The sequence below is a fragment of the Diplotaxodon limnothrissa genome, linkage group LG2 (assembly GCF_057381915.1).
Source record: "Diplotaxodon limnothrissa isolate DT_005_m linkage group LG2, D_limnothrissa_male_GT1.1, whole genome shotgun sequence".
NCBI lineage: Eukaryota > Metazoa > Chordata > Actinopteri > Cichliformes > Cichlidae > Diplotaxodon > Diplotaxodon limnothrissa.
The window spans coordinates 19,268,304-19,286,688 of NC_140597.1; the positions used below are offsets into that span (position 1 = coordinate 19,268,304).

General features: G+C 41.1%; 1 protein-coding gene across 2 annotated transcripts in view; it reads left to right on the forward strand.

The window, feature by feature from the left end:
• The window catches only part of polr2b (RNA polymerase II subunit B), a 39,154-nt gene extending 22,733 nt beyond the window's left edge, over window positions 1–16,421 (forward strand). Inside the window, exon 25 of one of the 2 annotated variants that reach the window (XM_085360956.1) lies at window positions 16,209–16,421. In XM_085360956.1, the coding sequence (XP_085217082.1) occupies window positions 16,209–16,298 (90 nt within the window). In that variant the 3' untranslated portion in view covers window positions 16,299–16,421. Of the gene's footprint in view, window positions 1–15,558 lie in introns of both variants that reach the window. The other variant, XM_085360964.1, reaches the window with a different exon arrangement.
• The last annotated feature ends 1,964 nt before the right edge of the window (window positions 16,422–18,385 follow it).

Genomic DNA, 18,385 nt, shown 5'->3' on the forward strand with positions numbered 1-18,385 from the left:
TATTTGTATAGCGCTTTACTAAGGCTACGTTCACACTGCAGGTCAAAATGCTCAATACCGATTTTTTGATCAAATCCTATTTTTTGTCTGCTTGTTCACACTACAAATAAAATGCGACAGCAAACGCTCTCTAGTGTGAACGCTCAAAGCGTAACAAGTCACGCGACGTGACGCTGCGGCTGTGATTGGTTCGGCTCTGCGCTACTTAATTTGGATTGGCTGACCTTTTTTTTTTTTTTTTTTTTTTGTTAAGAGGACAAGAGCGGCGAGGTCTATCGCGATAGCTTAATTTCTCTATCGAGTAAAAGTTATATCGCGATACATATCGTTATCGTTCTATCGCCCAGCTCTAAGATAACCTAATAATGATCCTTATAGCTGTTTTAGAGGAGCGGTGCTTCAAAGGATAGTTGCAGATTTGTCAGAATCTGCAGATTATACAGTACAAATAAAATGTTCACGTTTCTCCAACGTTGTCTTCCCAACAGTTTCACTGACATCTACACGGGATGGCCAGGAAGCGTTCGCGATGTCTTCTCGGGCACTGATAATTGGCGTCTGTCTTGTGTCAGTGACGTAAAAGACTGATTTAATGCGACATGACCGTTCAAACAGCAGTCGCTTTCTAAAACATCGGATATGTATTGGATTCAGTACCACATACGAAAGTGACCCAGGTCAAATTTGAAAATATCGGATTTGTGCCGTTCACACTGTCATACCATGATCGGATATGGGTCGCATAGGGTTAAAAATAAATAAATAAATAAAAAAATCTGATTTGATGCGCTTTCGCCTGCAGTGTGCACGTAGCCTTAGTCCCTATGAACCCCAAAGCGCTTTACACTACATCCAGTCATTCACACAAACACTGGTGATGGCAAGCTACATTGTAGCCACAGCCACCCTGGGGCGCACTGACAGAAGCGAGGCTGTCGGACACTGGCGCCACCGGGCCCTCTGACCACCACCAGTAGGCAACGGGTGAAGTGTCTTGCCCAAAGACACAATGACCGAGACTGTCGGATAGGCCTGGGCGATATGACCCAAAATTCCTATCTCGATATTCTTTAGCTGGATGGCAATATAAGATATGTGTCAATATTTTTTTTTTAAAGCCATAAAGTGAGAACAAAAAGAGTTCTTAGTCAAAGCTGTGTCCCAGCTTTCACACAGGCACTTTTATTAACATACAGCGTAGATGTACAAGAAAAAATTACTCAGAAATAAATTATGAGCATTTACTGGATTACAATTACTTTTTTCAAGTAACAAGTAAAGTAAGGGATTACTGTTGCAAAAACGGTAATTAGATTACTGTTACTTTCCCGTAAGCACACTGCGTTACTAAAACCATGATTTCTTTTTTGCGAGTGTGACGTTCGTGACAACAGCTGTGTGCAGATCAACAATGGATAATATATTGAGTGCGGAGAGAGTATGAGCATGTAGCGTTTAAAGCGTGGAAGTACTGACCTTACTTTGAGTTTGATTCCATAAAAAGTGACAAAAACATTAGCGTCTGCTGTTCACTGTGTGGGAAGAAAACTTCTTTTTACAGCGAAAAAAACCCCCTAAACTTCCGAGCAAGCACCGAGTGCGCTACGACGTAATGGGAAATTCAGAGAAACTCGCGGATTCTTCCACTGACCGATGCGGCAGACCTGCACCAGGGTAAACCTCCGCCTAACCCACTCCTGCTATACAGGATTGATTTTATTTATTTTCAGCTGTGTTTTACTTGCATCTATTTGAAAGACTGAGTGTAAACACAAATATTTTATTTTATGTGCTGGAATGTGCAGAAAATGGGTTTAAATGTTCAACAAATTTCTTCCAGTCAGAGAATGGTGCATATAATAAAATTTTTGCTTGGTGCATAAAGTTAAAAGATTAAAACTGATAAAACGTTTTTTAAAAGTTTTAAAAAGAGACTTCCATTTGGTTACATTTTGTATGATGGGTTATGCAGAAAAGTAGAATTGGGCTGAAAGATCTATCACTTCTATCAATCGTGTTTTTAAAAAGTAACTAAGTAATTAATTACTTTTGAAAATAAGTAATCAGTAAAGTAACGGGATTACTTTCGGGGAAGTAATCAGTAATTAGTTACTGATTACTTTTTTCAAGTAACTTGACCAACACTGGTCCTTATACACACACATTACGGTAATATTACGTTGAAGCAGAGTACGTATAACTCTGCGAGGCTCCTCTGTAATGCTCCAACAATCCATCAAGCAGTTTCGTAGCTTACCAAAGTCGTACCAAAACATTTTTGAAAGGTTTCTGAGCGCCGTGTGCCACATACAATCGGTTTGCGGTCAGTAAGCACAACCAGAATTCATACATAAGGCGCACTGTCGATTTTTGAGAAAATGAAAGGATTTTAGCCCGGTCAGCTCATTAATGCGTTGACACCGTCCAGCCCCATGCATGGGGCGATCCGCGGTAACTCGTTAAGAGATTTGCCCTGTTAATGCAGTTATGTCGTTTACCGACCAGCTCTTCTTTGATAGCTGCCGTGTCCATCTTGTCATTGCCTGCAGGTGAAGCGATGGGGGAGGGGGAGTTGTGTTCAGTGAAGGAGAGGCGAGGCCGATTAATGTTGCGTAGAGACAAAAGTGGACGAAAGAGAGGCAAACTTGCGGCTCCACAAGTATAGTTCAAACGTAACATAGACTATATCGATATAAACAATATTGTCACATCTCATATCTCATATAAAAATATATCGATATATTTAAAAATTCCATATATTGCCCAGTCCTACTGTCGGAGCTGGGGCTCGAACCGGAAACCTTCCAATTACAAGACGAACTGCCAACTCTTGAGCCACGATCTCCCCACACACTGTGACAGAGATTTCAATCCTGAGCTCACGATAAATCCACCAATAGAAACATCTGCAAATGTATTCAGTCTGAGCACTGAATACATTTTATATATAACACAGTAGTAGGCTTACAAAACAGTAAGCGCTTACTGTTTTGTTTTTTTAACTTTTTATTTAGAATTTTCATTCTGACAGGAGTATGACAAAAAACAAATAAACAAAAAAACAGCAAAATTAAAAGAGGAACAAAATGTTCCAATCATCACACAAAAAGAGAGATAAGCAAAATTAAGTGACAGAATTTTCAAGCCTTTGCTTATATTTATGCCATTTAGTCCAACGTTGTTGAAAGAGATGACCTTTTAGTCGTAGAAGGAAAGTCAGTCTCTCCATAAGATGCATTTCCTCTATAATCTCTAGCACTAACTCAGGGAGGATCTGTCTTAAGCCAATTCCTTGTTATGGCCTTTTTAGATGCGATCAACTGGATTTTAAAAATATATCTGTCATTTTTTAGAATCAAATCTCTGGGTAGCAAGCCCAGTAATAAGATTCTGGGATCCTTAGGGATGGCATAGGACATGATGTTATCTGTTAACTTGGATATACTGTCCCAAAAGGAAGTCAATTGTGTACATGTCCAAAAAATATGAGAGTGATTGGCGTTCGGGTGGCCACACTGTCTCCAACATTGTTGCCGGTGCCCTTGAAAGTTGTTAGTAATATGTGGAGAAATAAAGAATCTAAAAGTTTTCCACCTGAATTCCCTCCACCTTTAGGAGCTAGTTGATGTTTGTTGTGTGGTACACATTTAGAGCCAATCACCCTCTGACAATCCAATTTTCAACTCTGCTTCCCATTTTGACTTCACATATAGTGTGTTGTTGCCATATTGTTTTTGTAGCCCTTTCTAGTGTTTAGACACTGTTTTGGTGGGCAGACATTTGTAGGCATTTGTAAAGACTTTGACAAGATCAATTTCTGGGGAGGAGGGGCCCTTTATTTCTGTATTGGAAAAAAATGACGAACCTGCAGATATCGCAACAGATCCGTATTTTCCAGATTGAATTCTGTTTTCAATTTTTTTTAAATGATTTAAAGGTGCCTGCTTCTACAAACAGACACAGAGCAGTTAAACGTTTTCCAATACAACCCAAGAATGTTGGATCTAACCTTCCAGGTGGGAACTTCTGTAAGTAGGAAGGCCATGACAAAATGTTAATATTGCTCCCCAGATTGTATTTGTTAATAACTTCATGCCAAATTAAAAGAGTGTTTTCCACTATATGGTTATCTAAGTTACTTATCCTTGATTTTTCTACCAACCATGTTTGGGGAGGAGACATGCTAAACTCAATTTGTTTCCATTGGGTCCCCACTGCCGGGGAACATCAACAAACAATGTTGCTGCCAAGTAATAAGTTGGGGAGGGCCAGTCCGCCATGATCTCTATCAATTTGAAGGGTTTTAAATTGTATCCTTGGTCCAGCTCCTGCGCATATAAAGTGTGATATTAACTTGTCTCAGGATTTGAATTGAACATCTGGGATTTTAATGGGAAGAGCCTGATAGGTTTGTAGCTTGAACCCATCCGCTGGAACGTTGAAGGCAATATAATTACACTGCAAAGCAAGACACAAGTAGGCAAGCTTCTTCATGTTTCTCGTGCACGGGAGAGAACCGGACAGGCACCGTTCCTTCGCTTGACCCCAGTTGCTCTCGTCCGTTCTCCCGTACCACTGTTCTTTTATTGAGGTTACATGAATATGCATAAGTTCATTAACATATGACGTCTACATACACACAAAGAGTACCTTGCCTGTGTGTGTGTGTGTGTGTGTGTGTGTGTGTGTGTGTGTGTGGACTGCTGATCAAAGGGTCAAACATCCTTGGTCAGGAAGAGGGTAGCCTCCCCCTCCCCCTAGATGGTTCATCCTAGATAACACGGTGAGGAAGTCCTGCAGTTCATCTAAACAAAGAGCACTTAGACTAGAACAGACGCAACTACGTTAATCCTACCATAAAACAATAAGACACGGTATGACCTCTCATGCTCCCAAAGTGCTGTCTAATACACACAAAGTTTGCAGACTATCAAGGATCAAAACCTCTACCAATCTACAACTAATTACAAAACTCTAAGCATATATAAGTAAATATTTCTAAGCATAAATGACAATCAACAATACAAATCTAACATTTCCCCCCTTTTTGACCTTTATGCTTGAAAAGTTCCCAGGTATGAATACCTCATGTCTGACAGTTTCAATGCAAACATTTTTATACTCAGCATACGTCAAATCACCCTAAATTACTGAAAAGGTACACAGTTCAACAAATGTATTAGCAGTTATCCCATTCCTCATTGATCTCATCTCATGGCAAACTGCATCCTATGAGCAAACAAAGAAATTGTTAATTTAATAGTGAAAATAAGAAGATAACATTTTCAAAAACATCCCAGCTTGGTGATGCTTCCTCCGGGTGTGCACATCACATGTCTCTCTGCAGAGTGGTTTAAGCTCTGCAGGGCGTCATGAATGTCTCTTCCAGTTGTTTCCATCACTGTCCATAGGACCAGAGTCCAAATGTATGTAGAATAAACATTCAAACATACCAGTTGGTTTTGTTGTTCGTCAACATGGGTCTCAGCTATTTCCAAGCTGCAGACCTCTCAGCACTCCAGTTTTATGGCCTCTTACCAGCCCCCATCACCTGACTTCAGACCTTCGTCTTGTGAGGGGGATATTTATGACTCTGCCATTGTCCACGCTCTGCAGAAAAAGCTCTCTGTGGAAAGGGTGCTGGGTTCCGTCATCTTACTGCTGTTATGATCCCAGCAGCCTTCAGAGTGTCATCGTATGCACAGTACAGTGGCACAGCATTAGATGATGTTCATAGGAAATTGCTGTCATCACCACCATAGCTTCTGGTTCCTGTGCTTTTCACAGAATCATGATGTCATCCTCGAACTCCTTCTGCGCTGTCGATGGAGCCCTCATCCCTCGAGTTTTCATATCCCAACGCTGCTGAAGATTTAAGGCAGAGCACGTCGTACACCTTAATTGTCTTTCTCAGCGTCAATATTGAATCTTTCATTTTATTTAAAATCTTGCTGTGGGAAGTCTCCTCTTGATCTCCTGGAAGCTCAGTAGCACAGCTCTCTGTGTGATGTCTGCTGTGCTGAAGATGATCTCTGATCCTCCTGAAGTCTCTCTCCTGGCCTCAGCTCCCATCCTGTGGATGATCCTCTCAGGCACTCCTTCTCGTAATGCATAGTCCTGATTTTGGGCCTGCTGGATCTGTCTCTCTTAGGTGAGAGTTGTCATGTGTCCATCTCCTCTGCCTTCCTCCTGGTTCAGCTGTTTCCGGCACCAGCTGGGGTCCTATAAGGATGAGCGTCGTAGTCAAGGTAACCAAGAGGGTCCTGGTCGCACACAGGTCCGTCACGCCTCGCACTTGGTTGCCCTAGAGTTGATCAGAGGCTGGAGGTTGAAGTGCGAGCTTACCCTACGGGGGCTCAATCAGCACTCCCCCCTCACCACTGAAACAACCAAGTGTGAGATTTCTCTATTGTGCTGTCTTGAGGGTGCCGGGGTTTCCTGGGCCCTCGACCTCTTGCAGTGGCTCTGATAAATCCAGGAGGGTCTCTCGCTATTTTGCAGGCAGTTAAAATGGTCCTTGCTGTGGCTCCAAGGTCTGATCTCATGATGGGCCCCAACCAGCTTGACCTTTGACCTCAACCACTGCCTGGTCCTGTCAGCTATGCGCTTCTCATTGGGCCTCTGAAGATTTCTCAGGAGATTACTGCTGCACCTGTATTTCCTTGCTAGGAAGACAAACTATTTGGAGAGTATGTCAACAATCATCAAACCACATTCTTTAGTTCAGTGAACTTCACTTATAGGCCATCAAAGCCTCATCTGAACATGGGTGCACCACTTGCATAGGTTTAATATTTGTAAATAAAACGGCTAATCACACAAATCACTGCAACAATAATAAAAAACATTGTTTAATGTTAATCCTTGGACCCCTCCTCTTGACGCATGGACACACCCATGCGTCAACTCACCAAACCTGGATTCCTGTCTTAAAGAAAAAGATTAGCTAGATCATATCCCAGGCAACATCAGGGCATCTCCTCCCCTGGAGCAGCACCACCCTGGACCTATAATCCTGCAATAAAAATGTTAGTGTGTTTTGCATAACACCTGGCTCTGCCAGGAGCCTGCATACACACCATCATGGCCTGGAAAGCAAAATCTGGAAGTGAAATCAAACGTCATACCTGTAAACAATTATATCATAAAAGTAATAAGCATTCAGCACTAGCAAGACAAGTGTCATGTGCAGGTTTTCTCAAATCAGTAAACTACAATTATTACCATAATTTGCCTCAGACATGGATCATCCCATGTACTCAGTCAACAGTAATGTAATCAGTGACTTCTCGTAAGCAAAGTCACTCCACTCATATATTATTTATGGGCTCAAGAGTGGCCAGCAAATGAGCCCATATTAACTATTCCATAACACCGCATCTCTTATTTGTTTGTCTCATGTCACTTGTCCGCTTCTGCTGAATCTTGTACATGCAGTCTCAAAAAACAAACATTAGCAACACACATTGATTATCCTGGTGGGCAGGCGTCGGCCATCCACATTCCAGAGGTGCCATAAAAACACCATAAAGTTAGCCATCCCTAGCTGTAGAAAGAATGTCATACACATATAAACCCAGAAATCCTATAGTAAAAAAAACATTAACTAATCCTCTTATAAATCACATGATCAAACACATGAAAAACTGCAATGCTGTAGAAAAGAAAATGCAAATGTTAGCGCTTGCGCAGGCGTATTGCATACTTTGTCACCATTACCTCTGTAAGCAACACAAGGTAGTGAATAACACACACATAGTAAATTCACAGACAGAGAAAATGGCATTTAAAAGATTAAATCATCATGCAACCTCGAATGTTGCTGTCATCTTTCTGCTCCTGTAACAAAAACACATAAAATCATCCACCCTTTTGTCCTGTCTAGGTGGAGGTTAAACTTGAGTCGTGGTCAAGTCCTGTCAGCTTTTACCAGTCAGTCAGTTTGTTTTTATTCTATTTCCATTCATTCATTCATTCATTCTTTCTTTCTTTGCTGATAGTGGAACCTATCGTCGCATTTAGTTTCCACTCTCAGCAAAATGACGTCATTTCAAAAAGAAAAAGAAGTTTAGATAGGATTACATCGCTGAATCCTTTTTAGGACAGGGACTCTCATTTAATATTGTCCCAATAAGTAGCTTTCTCCTGAGCCCATTTCAATGTGGAGAAAACTCACTTGTAACAGCTTTCTCGACAGGTCGTATAGCACTTTTAATTCCCGACGTGCAGATCTGCTTAAAGAAAAGAAATAGACAAACAAAATCAGTGCCTGTTCAAAAAATAAAAATGAAAAATAACAGAGATTATCAAACCAAACTTTCAGTGCACTGTGAAAGTATCAAAATAAAAAGGCCTTGCTAAGTCATGACACAAACTCCTCATCAACTTCACAACAGGAGAAGAATCATCAGCTAGATTCACTCCAAACCAACCATCAGCTGCACAACTCACAACATAAGCCTAATGTCTTATTAGCTATGAGTTTAAACACCAGGTCTGTGCTCTTCACTCATTTAAACCACAGATCTATTTTATTCAATTTTCCTTTTTCCCTTCATCATAAAACATGTGACATGCTGTCATGCACTTCACAAAAGAAGTTTGTTCTGACGTATTCAGAGTTGTGTATCTAAATACAGGATTCACTCGCACATCAAAACAGGAAACTCAGTGTTTTAGAGTCTCCACTCAACACACAACAAACTCCAACACATCTCATTCACTCGTGCTAGAATTCAATCACCTTTCATTAATCTAAAACCGATCAACTAATTTGCATATCAGCTATTAACCCACTAAGTTGACAGGGCAACAGAAATGTATGTTCAAAATAGTATCACAAAAGACAATTTCCCTCATACAGTAAATTACATGTGCTGCCTCAATCAAGCAGGAAGCTTCTCCCAATTTACCATTTTAACAACTAAATTTATTGTCTGATCACTGGTTGGTCAAACCAGGATCTTTTTTCCCACAAAAGTTAAACTGTTGTCCTGCAACCTGGAGAGTCAATTTTTTGCATTGGATAAATTCAGTATTTAATAACAAGTGTCTGCTAAATTGACACTATTTTAACACTGATGAAAGATAACAAGCTAATTTTCATTGCATGGGTGTTTGTGCCTTTCCTACACATTTCTCTGCTATTATTTAATCATTTCTTAACTAATGTGCTATGAGTCCACTGGTCTTTGCATCACACTAAGTGACTTGGACAAGATGATAAACAGACTCACATGCTGAAGATGTTGTCTAATCTTCATGAGCTCTCTTGTGTTTGTGTTAGTAGGGTTAATGCATGTTCTGCTTGTGTGTGTGATTTTGTATATGATGTATATGTTTTTTATATTTGCATATATCCAGACTCCTCCTCAATTTTCCAACTTAAGCAGTCAGTTTTCTTTTCCCCAGGTTTGCTAACCCAAATTTTGATTTCCCACATTAAATAACAACATTCCTCTGTGTTCTCACCTAGTCTTCTCACTCTGTTGTCCTCTCACTCTTTTGTCCTCTCCCACTTCAACAGTCCAAACAGCCGGCAGTTCTCCTTCAGCTTTGTCCTGTGTTCCACTGTCTCTTCTTGCCATTTTACTCCACAGGTGGCAAATGTCAAACTCCAACTGTTCAGTTCTCCTCAAACGTTTTCTTCACATGCACAGTGAAGTCACAGCCTGTTGTAAACACAGTGCCATCCATCCGATCAGTCAGGATGATGGGTTTGCTCTTCTTCTCTGATACTGTTTGTCCACATTGCTGCTGCTTTGCTGGGACTCTTTGCTCAGGACTTGCTGCTGTCTCTTTATCATGTTATTGCTTTGGAGCTGCATTCCTTGTCTTCAGGGAGGGGTGAGAGCTTGCTTGCTTGTGAGGTTGAGAGACACATGGCGCTGTAAATAAGTCAGCCAGAAACTTGGCCTGCATGTTTCCAATGATGTTAAACTATAACTTTCTTCCGACTGCTGCATGTGGAAAATTGATTCAGGTCTGCTTTTCACCTGAAAGTGACAAACTAAGACATTTCATTATTATCATCACTGCTTAATCAACACACATCTCTCTCTCTGTGTGTGTTTTTGTGAACAGTCTTTTCTTAAAAGCAGAAAATGAAATTGTAGTTGTTTTTGGCTGATCAACACAAAACCTTTTTCCTATGATTTTTTTTTTTCATCTACAATATAAATTCTTTCTCTTTTTCACTCTTTTTTTTTCTTTTTTTTCGTTACAATAGCTGGTGACCTGCAGAATCACCGCTCTCACTCACAATCAAAGGCAATTACTTTTACACAGCGCACAAAAACACTGTGACGTCAGACACATTCACACTCACTTTGTCATCTGCAAAAATACATCACATGGCTGATGATATGTGCCATGGTGATCCGTAAATATGATCACCAGTTTATTTAACTATTTTTCAACCCAACAAACAAATAAACAAAAACATGATGCTGATGTTATGAACACTCTACACACAAGTCAAGATGCAGGAAAACTGCTCATGGAAACGCTGCACACTCCAGTTATCACAGTTATCCTAGCTGTTTCCCTCTCTTTGAGTAGTTCTCAGACAGCTCTTGATCTGATAATGTGTAGCTTGCTCATCAGCTCAGAAGAAAAAGAAAAAAACGCAACGCAACATCACACAGTAGTTGCATGCTCTGCCCACAGTGGCAAAGTCTTACACTTTCATATTCAATTCAGCTTCTCCATCATGTACTTTTAGATGTTTCATACAGGGTTCAGCATATTAGTTGTTTTCACAGGTGTGCTCTATATCTCAACAATAGCTCATAATAAGACGACAGTCTTTCACACAGGTCAAGTGCCTCTATGCACTTCATTAGTTTAAATATTTATCTATATCACTTCACCTCATATGTCATTGTACTGAATTTGAGCAACCACAAGCTTAATGTAGATTACTTTTAACAACTATCCACCTAAATTAAATCTATGGTCTGGCACACAGGCTGTTGTCGATCAGGGCAAGCTAAAGAATAAACATTGTGTCAGCAAGGGGTGGGGGGAAAGCCATTCACCAGAGCATATCTTAAGTGCTGTGGACTGGCCTTCTCCACACGCTCTTCAAAGCTGGTGTGTTTTCTGAAAACTTCTAACATTTGAATCTCTTCCATTTATAAGCCTGCGATTAACCGCACGGCTCAGGTCCGCGTGACCGCGCTCGCGTGAACCCGCGCAGCTAAGGAGCCATCGCTCTCTCTCTTTTTTACATAAATACTTTGTGCTGCCAGGAGCAAAGTCCAGCACAAACGTCTGTCTCCCTCCGACTCACTCTTGGTTGCTTAGAAACCCATGATAACAACAGCAGTCGGTGTCACAGACCACATGTTCTGCTCCGCACACACTCACACAACAACAACAACGACAACAACGACAATGACAACAACACAAAATAGGCCTACTGTCCAGCACAATCTGGACCCCGCGGAACCTCTCAACGCCTCACAAAGTGGCGGAGAACTCACCTCTCGCTGCACAAAGTAGCGAGGAACCTCTTACCCCACAAAGCGGTAAGGAACCTCTTACCCCACAAAGCGGTAAGGAACCTCTTGCTGCACACAGTAGCAAGGAACCCGGGTTTCGCTCCACAAAGCAGCGAACTTCTCAACGCCTCACAAAGTGGCGGAGACTGCACAACGACACGGTTATAGAGTCGGCCTCTGTAAACTTACTTGGTGTTGCTTAGCGTGTAATATCAGCATCGAATCCCGCCGATCGCCATTCATCGAGGAGAAAAGACAGACAGCGAATCCACAGGAACTTCCTGGCTGACGTCAGTCTTTCAGCGTGTCCCTCCTCCCCTCGGTGAATGCGATTCCAGGGATCCGGCTCGAAGGACCAATTAATGATAGGTTTGTAGCTTGAACCCATCCGCTGGAACGTTGAAGGCAATATAATTACACTGCAAAGCAAGACACAAGTAGGCAAGCTTCTTCATGTTTCTCGTGCACGGGAGAGAACCGGACAGGCACCGTTCCTTCGCTTGACCCCAGTTGCTCTCGTCCGTTCTCCCGTACCACTGTTCTTTTATTGAGGTTACATGAATATGCATAAGTTCATTAACATATGACGTCTACATACACACAAAGAGTACCTTGCCTGTGTGTGTGTGTGTGTGTGTGTGTGTGTGTGTGTGTGTGTGTGTGTGTGTGGACTGCTGATCAAAGGGTCAAACATCCTTGGTCAGGAAGAGGGTAGCCTCCCCCTCCCCCTAGATGGTTCATCCTAGATAACACGGTGAGGAAGTCCTGCAGTTCATCTAAACAAAGAGCACTTAGACTAGAACAGACGCAACTACGTTAATCCTACCATAAAACAATAAGACACGGTATGACCTCTCATGCTCCCAAAGTGCTGTCTAATACACACAAAGTTTGCAGACTATCAAGGATCAAAACCTCTACCAATCTACAACTAATTACAAAACTCTAAGCATATATAAGTAAATATTTCTAAGCATAAATGACAATCAACAATACAAATCTAACAGAGCCATAAAGAGATATAAGAATCTGGACAACAGATTCATCTTCACAATCTCTATTCTTGTACTAAAGTCCGGAGTCAGTGAAGACCAGCGAGTTGTGTCCTCCTGAATTGAGTTCAGCAGATTATCAAAGTTCAGGACTTGTGTTTTAGTAATATTTAATTTATAACCAGACAGGGCCCCAAACTCTTTCAGAGTTGACATGAGCTCAGGGGGTGACATATCAGGATTCAGGCTCAATAAACAAAGCGAAGAGCGAGGGGCTGAGCATCCTTGCCGGGTGTCTCTATTCAATTGAAAACTAGAGGATAGATGTCCATTGATCTTTAACCTGGCCACTGGGCTACTGTATAATGATTGTATACATTTAATGATCTTGTTGAATCCTAGACACTCTAGTACCTTATAAAGAAAGGGCCAGCTGACCAGGTCAAAAGCTTTTTCAGAAACTGAATATGGCTTACTAGTGCCATATTCAGTTTCTGATTCTTTGCTTCTTCTATAATATGAAGCGTTCTTCTGATACTGTCATGTGTTTGACGCCCTTTTATGAAGCCTATCTGATCTTCGTGTATTAAATCCAGCAAATGGACTTCTAGTCTAGAAATTATTGATGTAAATAATTTATAGTCTACATTCAAAATAGAAATGGGGCGGTAAGATTCACAGTATTCTTTATCTTTACCCTCTTTAGGTAGGACAGATATTACTGCCTCACGCCAGGATGGAGATATTTTAGCATTGTCGAGGGTCAAGTTAAAGGATTCGAGTAAAGTAGGGGCAAGTTCCTCTTTAAATATTTTGTACCACTCATTTGGAAATCCATCACTACCAGGGCACTTATTTGCTTTAAAGTTACTGATTGCAGTATCTAATTGTTCTCTAGTTATGTGTGCATAAAGCTTCATTCTGTAATAATCCAAGAGAAGGAAGAGCTAAAGAGGATAAATATTTCTGCTATTGGAGCTAGACACGAATATAACGATTGGTAGTAGTCATTAAAAATTGTGTGAATTTCTACCAGATCATAAATCAAGTTAGCGTTAGAGGGGTCCCTGATCCGAAGGACAGCATGCTTTTGTTCCTGCTTCCGGAGCCGCCTAGCTAGAATTTGTTGCTTTCGGGGATGATTCGTAAAGGGATTGCTTGCAGAATCTTAATCTCTTTTCCAATTCGTCTTGCACTAACACTTTTATCTTGTTTTTAGTTACTCTAATTTGGTTGACCAAGCTTTGATCTTTGCCGTTTTGTTGTAGTTTGATTTCTACGTTTCTCAGATCTTTTTCGAGATCATCATATGCTGCCCTTTTACCTTTTTTTTTTTTTTTTTTTAGATGAGCCACCCTTGAAATCAGTCTACCCCTCTCACTGCCTTAACCGTGTCCCACACCACAATCGCCTTAACCTGACCATCGTTATTATCTCCTGTGCAACTGGTTATTTCCCCCTTTAACTCCTTTATAGCAGACTCTTTATTGAGGATACCTAAGTTCCATATTGTAGATTTGGCAAAACTTGATAATTGAACAGATAAATAAATCATATTATGATCTGATAAATCTGAAGTACCGATCGACCACTCCTTTCCTCTATGTCAGTCAACAACGTTCATTAGGAAGAAATCAAGTCTGGAATGAATTTGGTGCGAGAATGAGCAGTGGGTGTAATCCCTGTTTTTAGGATGGAGGGCTCTTCAAACATCGAACAGACCAGTTTCTTTCATCAAGATATTAAGATCCTTTGAACTATGTTTTTTGTCTCTTACAACTTGTCATATCCAGGGAGACGTTAAGAATTGTATTCCAGTCTCCACCACAGAATAAAATCCCTTCGCCCACTCTAATTAAAGCATCAAAAAAAATGACTTAAATAATTTTCTATCACATTCGAGAGGAATATACACATTAGCTAGTGTGATAACAATATTATTAACTCTCCCTTTGATAGATATCTGCCCACCTTGTCACCAACCTCATCAAGGAAATCAAAGTTTAATAGATTAGAAATAAGAGTTGTTACTCCTCTTTGTCTGCTATTGCTACAGGTGCTATAAAAAAGTGGAATATCTGGGAAATTAAAATTTAGCGTGTTCCTTTTTTTGACAAATGTGTCTCTTTTAGAAAAGCCACGTGTGAGCCATCCTTTCTTCAATTTCTCCAGAACCCTTTTTTTCCTTTTAAGTGGATTGCCCAAACCATTAACATTCAGGGAGGCTATTTTAAAATTATCCAACATTGAACAAGACAGTAAAAATAAGTGAAACTGGAACAGTGGCCCCCGAAACCATAGCAAAACAGATATAGGGGAAACAATGAAGAACTGACTTCTAGAGGAGACTCTTGCTCCCCAACTAAGACCCCGTTGGTGGGTCGGGGGGAAGCCTCTCAAAGTGAGAGGGCCTGGAAAGGAAAGTAACTGTCTATAGACATAAACACCACCATCCTAAAAGTCCCAACGTATAAGAACGTAAACGGAGAACCAACTCTCCCACCTGGCTGGTGAATGAAGTGAGGCCAAAAGGGAGCGGAAAGGAGCTTCCTCATTAAAACTAAACCACTGGATCTCTTTGGAAACCCTGTAGCTTATCCTTTGCTCTCATTGCCGTGGCTAGGCCGTTGCCTTTTGCTGATTGCCAGCCCAGAAGCTCTCGAAGTTGCGACACTGCATTCGGCTGATCTTCCTCCTCTGAAACCAAATGTTTTTCTCTTTGAGCAGCTTCTTTATGGCTGTATTCTTTGCGTTTTTTTGACAATTTCACATGGATAATCATGGTCGAAATAGATGAAGCTGGCACCTACTTTGATTTTTTTTTTTTTTTTTTTCCATGCTCTCAGGACCATGTTGTTGAATATTCCTGAAAGTTGATGACAGGTCCCGGAGGTGCCCCCGGTAGGGGTTTACTTGCCAGCGAGCGATGTGCGCGTTAAATTTTCATGTCAAAATCCTCCGGTATTTGCAGGTGGGTCCATGAATTATGGAACCGGGTTCTTTTCTCCCCCCTCCAACAAACCGAATAGACGAATATTGTTTCTCTGTGACCTTGATTCCAGATCAGTAATCTTTTGCTGAAGACTTTTCCGCTCCTCCAGACTCGTGCACATGGCCATGGTCACCTCTTCAGCCCAGCTCTCCAGCTGGGTGATCCTGGACTCCGCCTCATCCACCCGCTCTGATAGGCACTGTATGTCCCAGGCAATGTTATCCAGCTTGCATTAATTTCATGGCTCAGTTTGCCCATATTTTGTCTGCTGTCCTCTCGAATCTCCGCTTTTGGCTTTACTATAGCTTTGAGTATCTCCGAGTCTTTGCTAGCGGCTGCGTTGCTGCTAGCATTAGCTTGGTCCGGCTGAGAGTTAGCTTTAGCGGTCGAAGCGCTTCTATCTTGTTGTTTCGGCATATTCTCCCACTCCCTTAAGGCATTTTAGGGGTTATAACCCTTTCGATGTTGAGTGAGTAGAAAACAATCCAAGATAACGAGATTAGAAGGAATAACTAAAGGTAAGGTGGGAGAGCAACTCCTCAACGTGACCGGTTACTCCATTGGCTGAAGCAGAAGTCCCTAGGCTTACTGTTTTTCAAGAACAGAAAAGCCAGAGTTTTATGTCAGGGTCCAAGCATGTTTCAGAAAACCAGCTGAAGAGATGCTTTGGTTGTCTTTGTTCTTATGTGTTGTTTACCTCACTTTGTTTGTTGTTGTCAGATCTCTCTGGTGCGGATGCCATACGCCTGTAAGCTTCTGTTCCAGGAGTTGATGTCAATGAGCATTGCTCCTCGTATGATGACATCATAAAGTAATCAACCGGATGCAGAGAACATTGTGACGTCACAAGAAAGTGAAAGTCGAAGTTTAGTTGTTGTTTTTTTTAGTTTTTTTTGTCTTGCTTTTTGTAAAAGTCAATAAATCAGTTCCTGATCATGTGATGATCTGTGTTTTGTTCTTCATGTGACTATCCTGACGGGTTATGACTTTAAGGTACAACTGGTGAGTCTCCAGTATTGATCAGAGATGTTTTTGAGTCAGGTGATCGATTTAAAAACTCAGATGATCAAGTTAACTGAATCCTCTCTCACTCTGAGCACGCTCACGTTACAGGCATTTGAAGGGTCATGTTACCTGCATATAAGAATATTAATATATACACTACCAGTTAAGTTTTAGAACACCCAGTTTTTCCAGTTATTTGTTGCAATTCAAATTGTGTAAGTCCAGTGAACAGCTTGAAATGGTACAAAGGTAAGTGGTGAACTGCCAAAGGTTAAAAACGGTAAGGTTACCCAAAACTGGAAAAACACGTACATGTCAGAATTATATAAAAAGACCTTTTTCAGGGAACACAACATGAGTTAACAATTTAACCTCCTAAGACCCAAAGTCTTCCATGGCACGCATTTTTAATTTCTCTTTGATATTTGGGCATATTGGGACCTGATGAATGTAAAAACCATTTTTAACCTGATTTTTGTTTCTAAGAAAAATGAGATCCACATATGAGGATATTCGTTTAAAATTTCGATAGAACAGTAGCAGTATGTAACCGAGGACAAGGTATGAGTAAATGGGGCAAAGAAATAAATTGATCATTTATTTATTACATCAATTAGACAGGACTTACAACACATTCTGCTGATATCCCAGCTGCACATGAGACTTACCACACCAACGGTGCGAAAATAACACTGCAACCCGTCACACCCTGCTTAGCGACACTGCAATCGTGGCACGCACTGCAAACAATTCGGGTCTCAGCGCAGCTGGAAATCAGTGCTATGCATGACCTGCGATCTGGGAGATAAAGGGAAGTGGCACAAACAATTAAACAAAAAACAAAAAGGGAGGTTAGTCCGCCCTTACACAACTCACTCTCAATCAATACCCGCCTTTACGGCTGGACAACTAACCAAAACAAAATTACAAATCAATCAAAAGAACAAAGAAAGGACAGCAGAGACTATCGAGATTATCGATTAAAATATTACCCAATAAAATATCAGTTTTATGAAACCATTCAAAACAAACACTCAATATACCTACAATATTGATCAGTTTCCCTGCGCGCCGTCGATCTAGGGCTTGATCAATTCTTCTATTAAAATTCGTGGTCACACTAAAAAAGTCCAACAACACATTAAAAATAGGCACATACAATAGCAAATGATCCAAACAAAAATGGCAAAAGTCTCTTACCGACAGTATACCCACTCGCACTCGAGTGAATTAATTGCCTCTGTTTTTTTTCCACAGAAGAGCGCTGACTTCACCCCACAAACCCACTACCTTTTCACAGCTCTTCAGCCAATCACCTGGTAGAGAGCAACAAACTGCCAGGTGACACTTGTTACAAGTATAATATCCTCCTAAGTGGATATTTGGCCCTTGTAGAGCGAAATTGAGTGTTTTGGTCTAAATACCCAAAATGTGATGTCGCCAGGTCCTAGGAGGTTAAAGCTGTTCTGCAGTATTGGAGATTGATCAGCCTTGAAAGTTGGTGCTACTAATTCCTACAGGTGTTCTAACTGTTCTGGATTACGTCCCCCTCTGTCTGCATGAAGCAGTGTTGGAGCACACTGTGGTACCATACCCTCGTGGGCATCAGCTGAACAGTACTGTACTGTAGTGTGTTGATACAAACATGGCGAGAATAACAGTGGAAAAGAGACAGACCATCATAACACATAAATGTCGGTCTGTCCGACAGAGAAACTGCAAACAAAGTCAAGATGTCAGTGAGTCCAGTTTCCTTTAGCATCCAAAGGCTCAGAAACAAACTGACAGGAAGAGGTCTGCAGACCCAAAGACACGACTGAATCAGGCTACGTCCACACAGCTTAATAGTGGTCGTAGTGAGCAAGTCTCAGTTTCAGGTGTGAAGAGAAGGC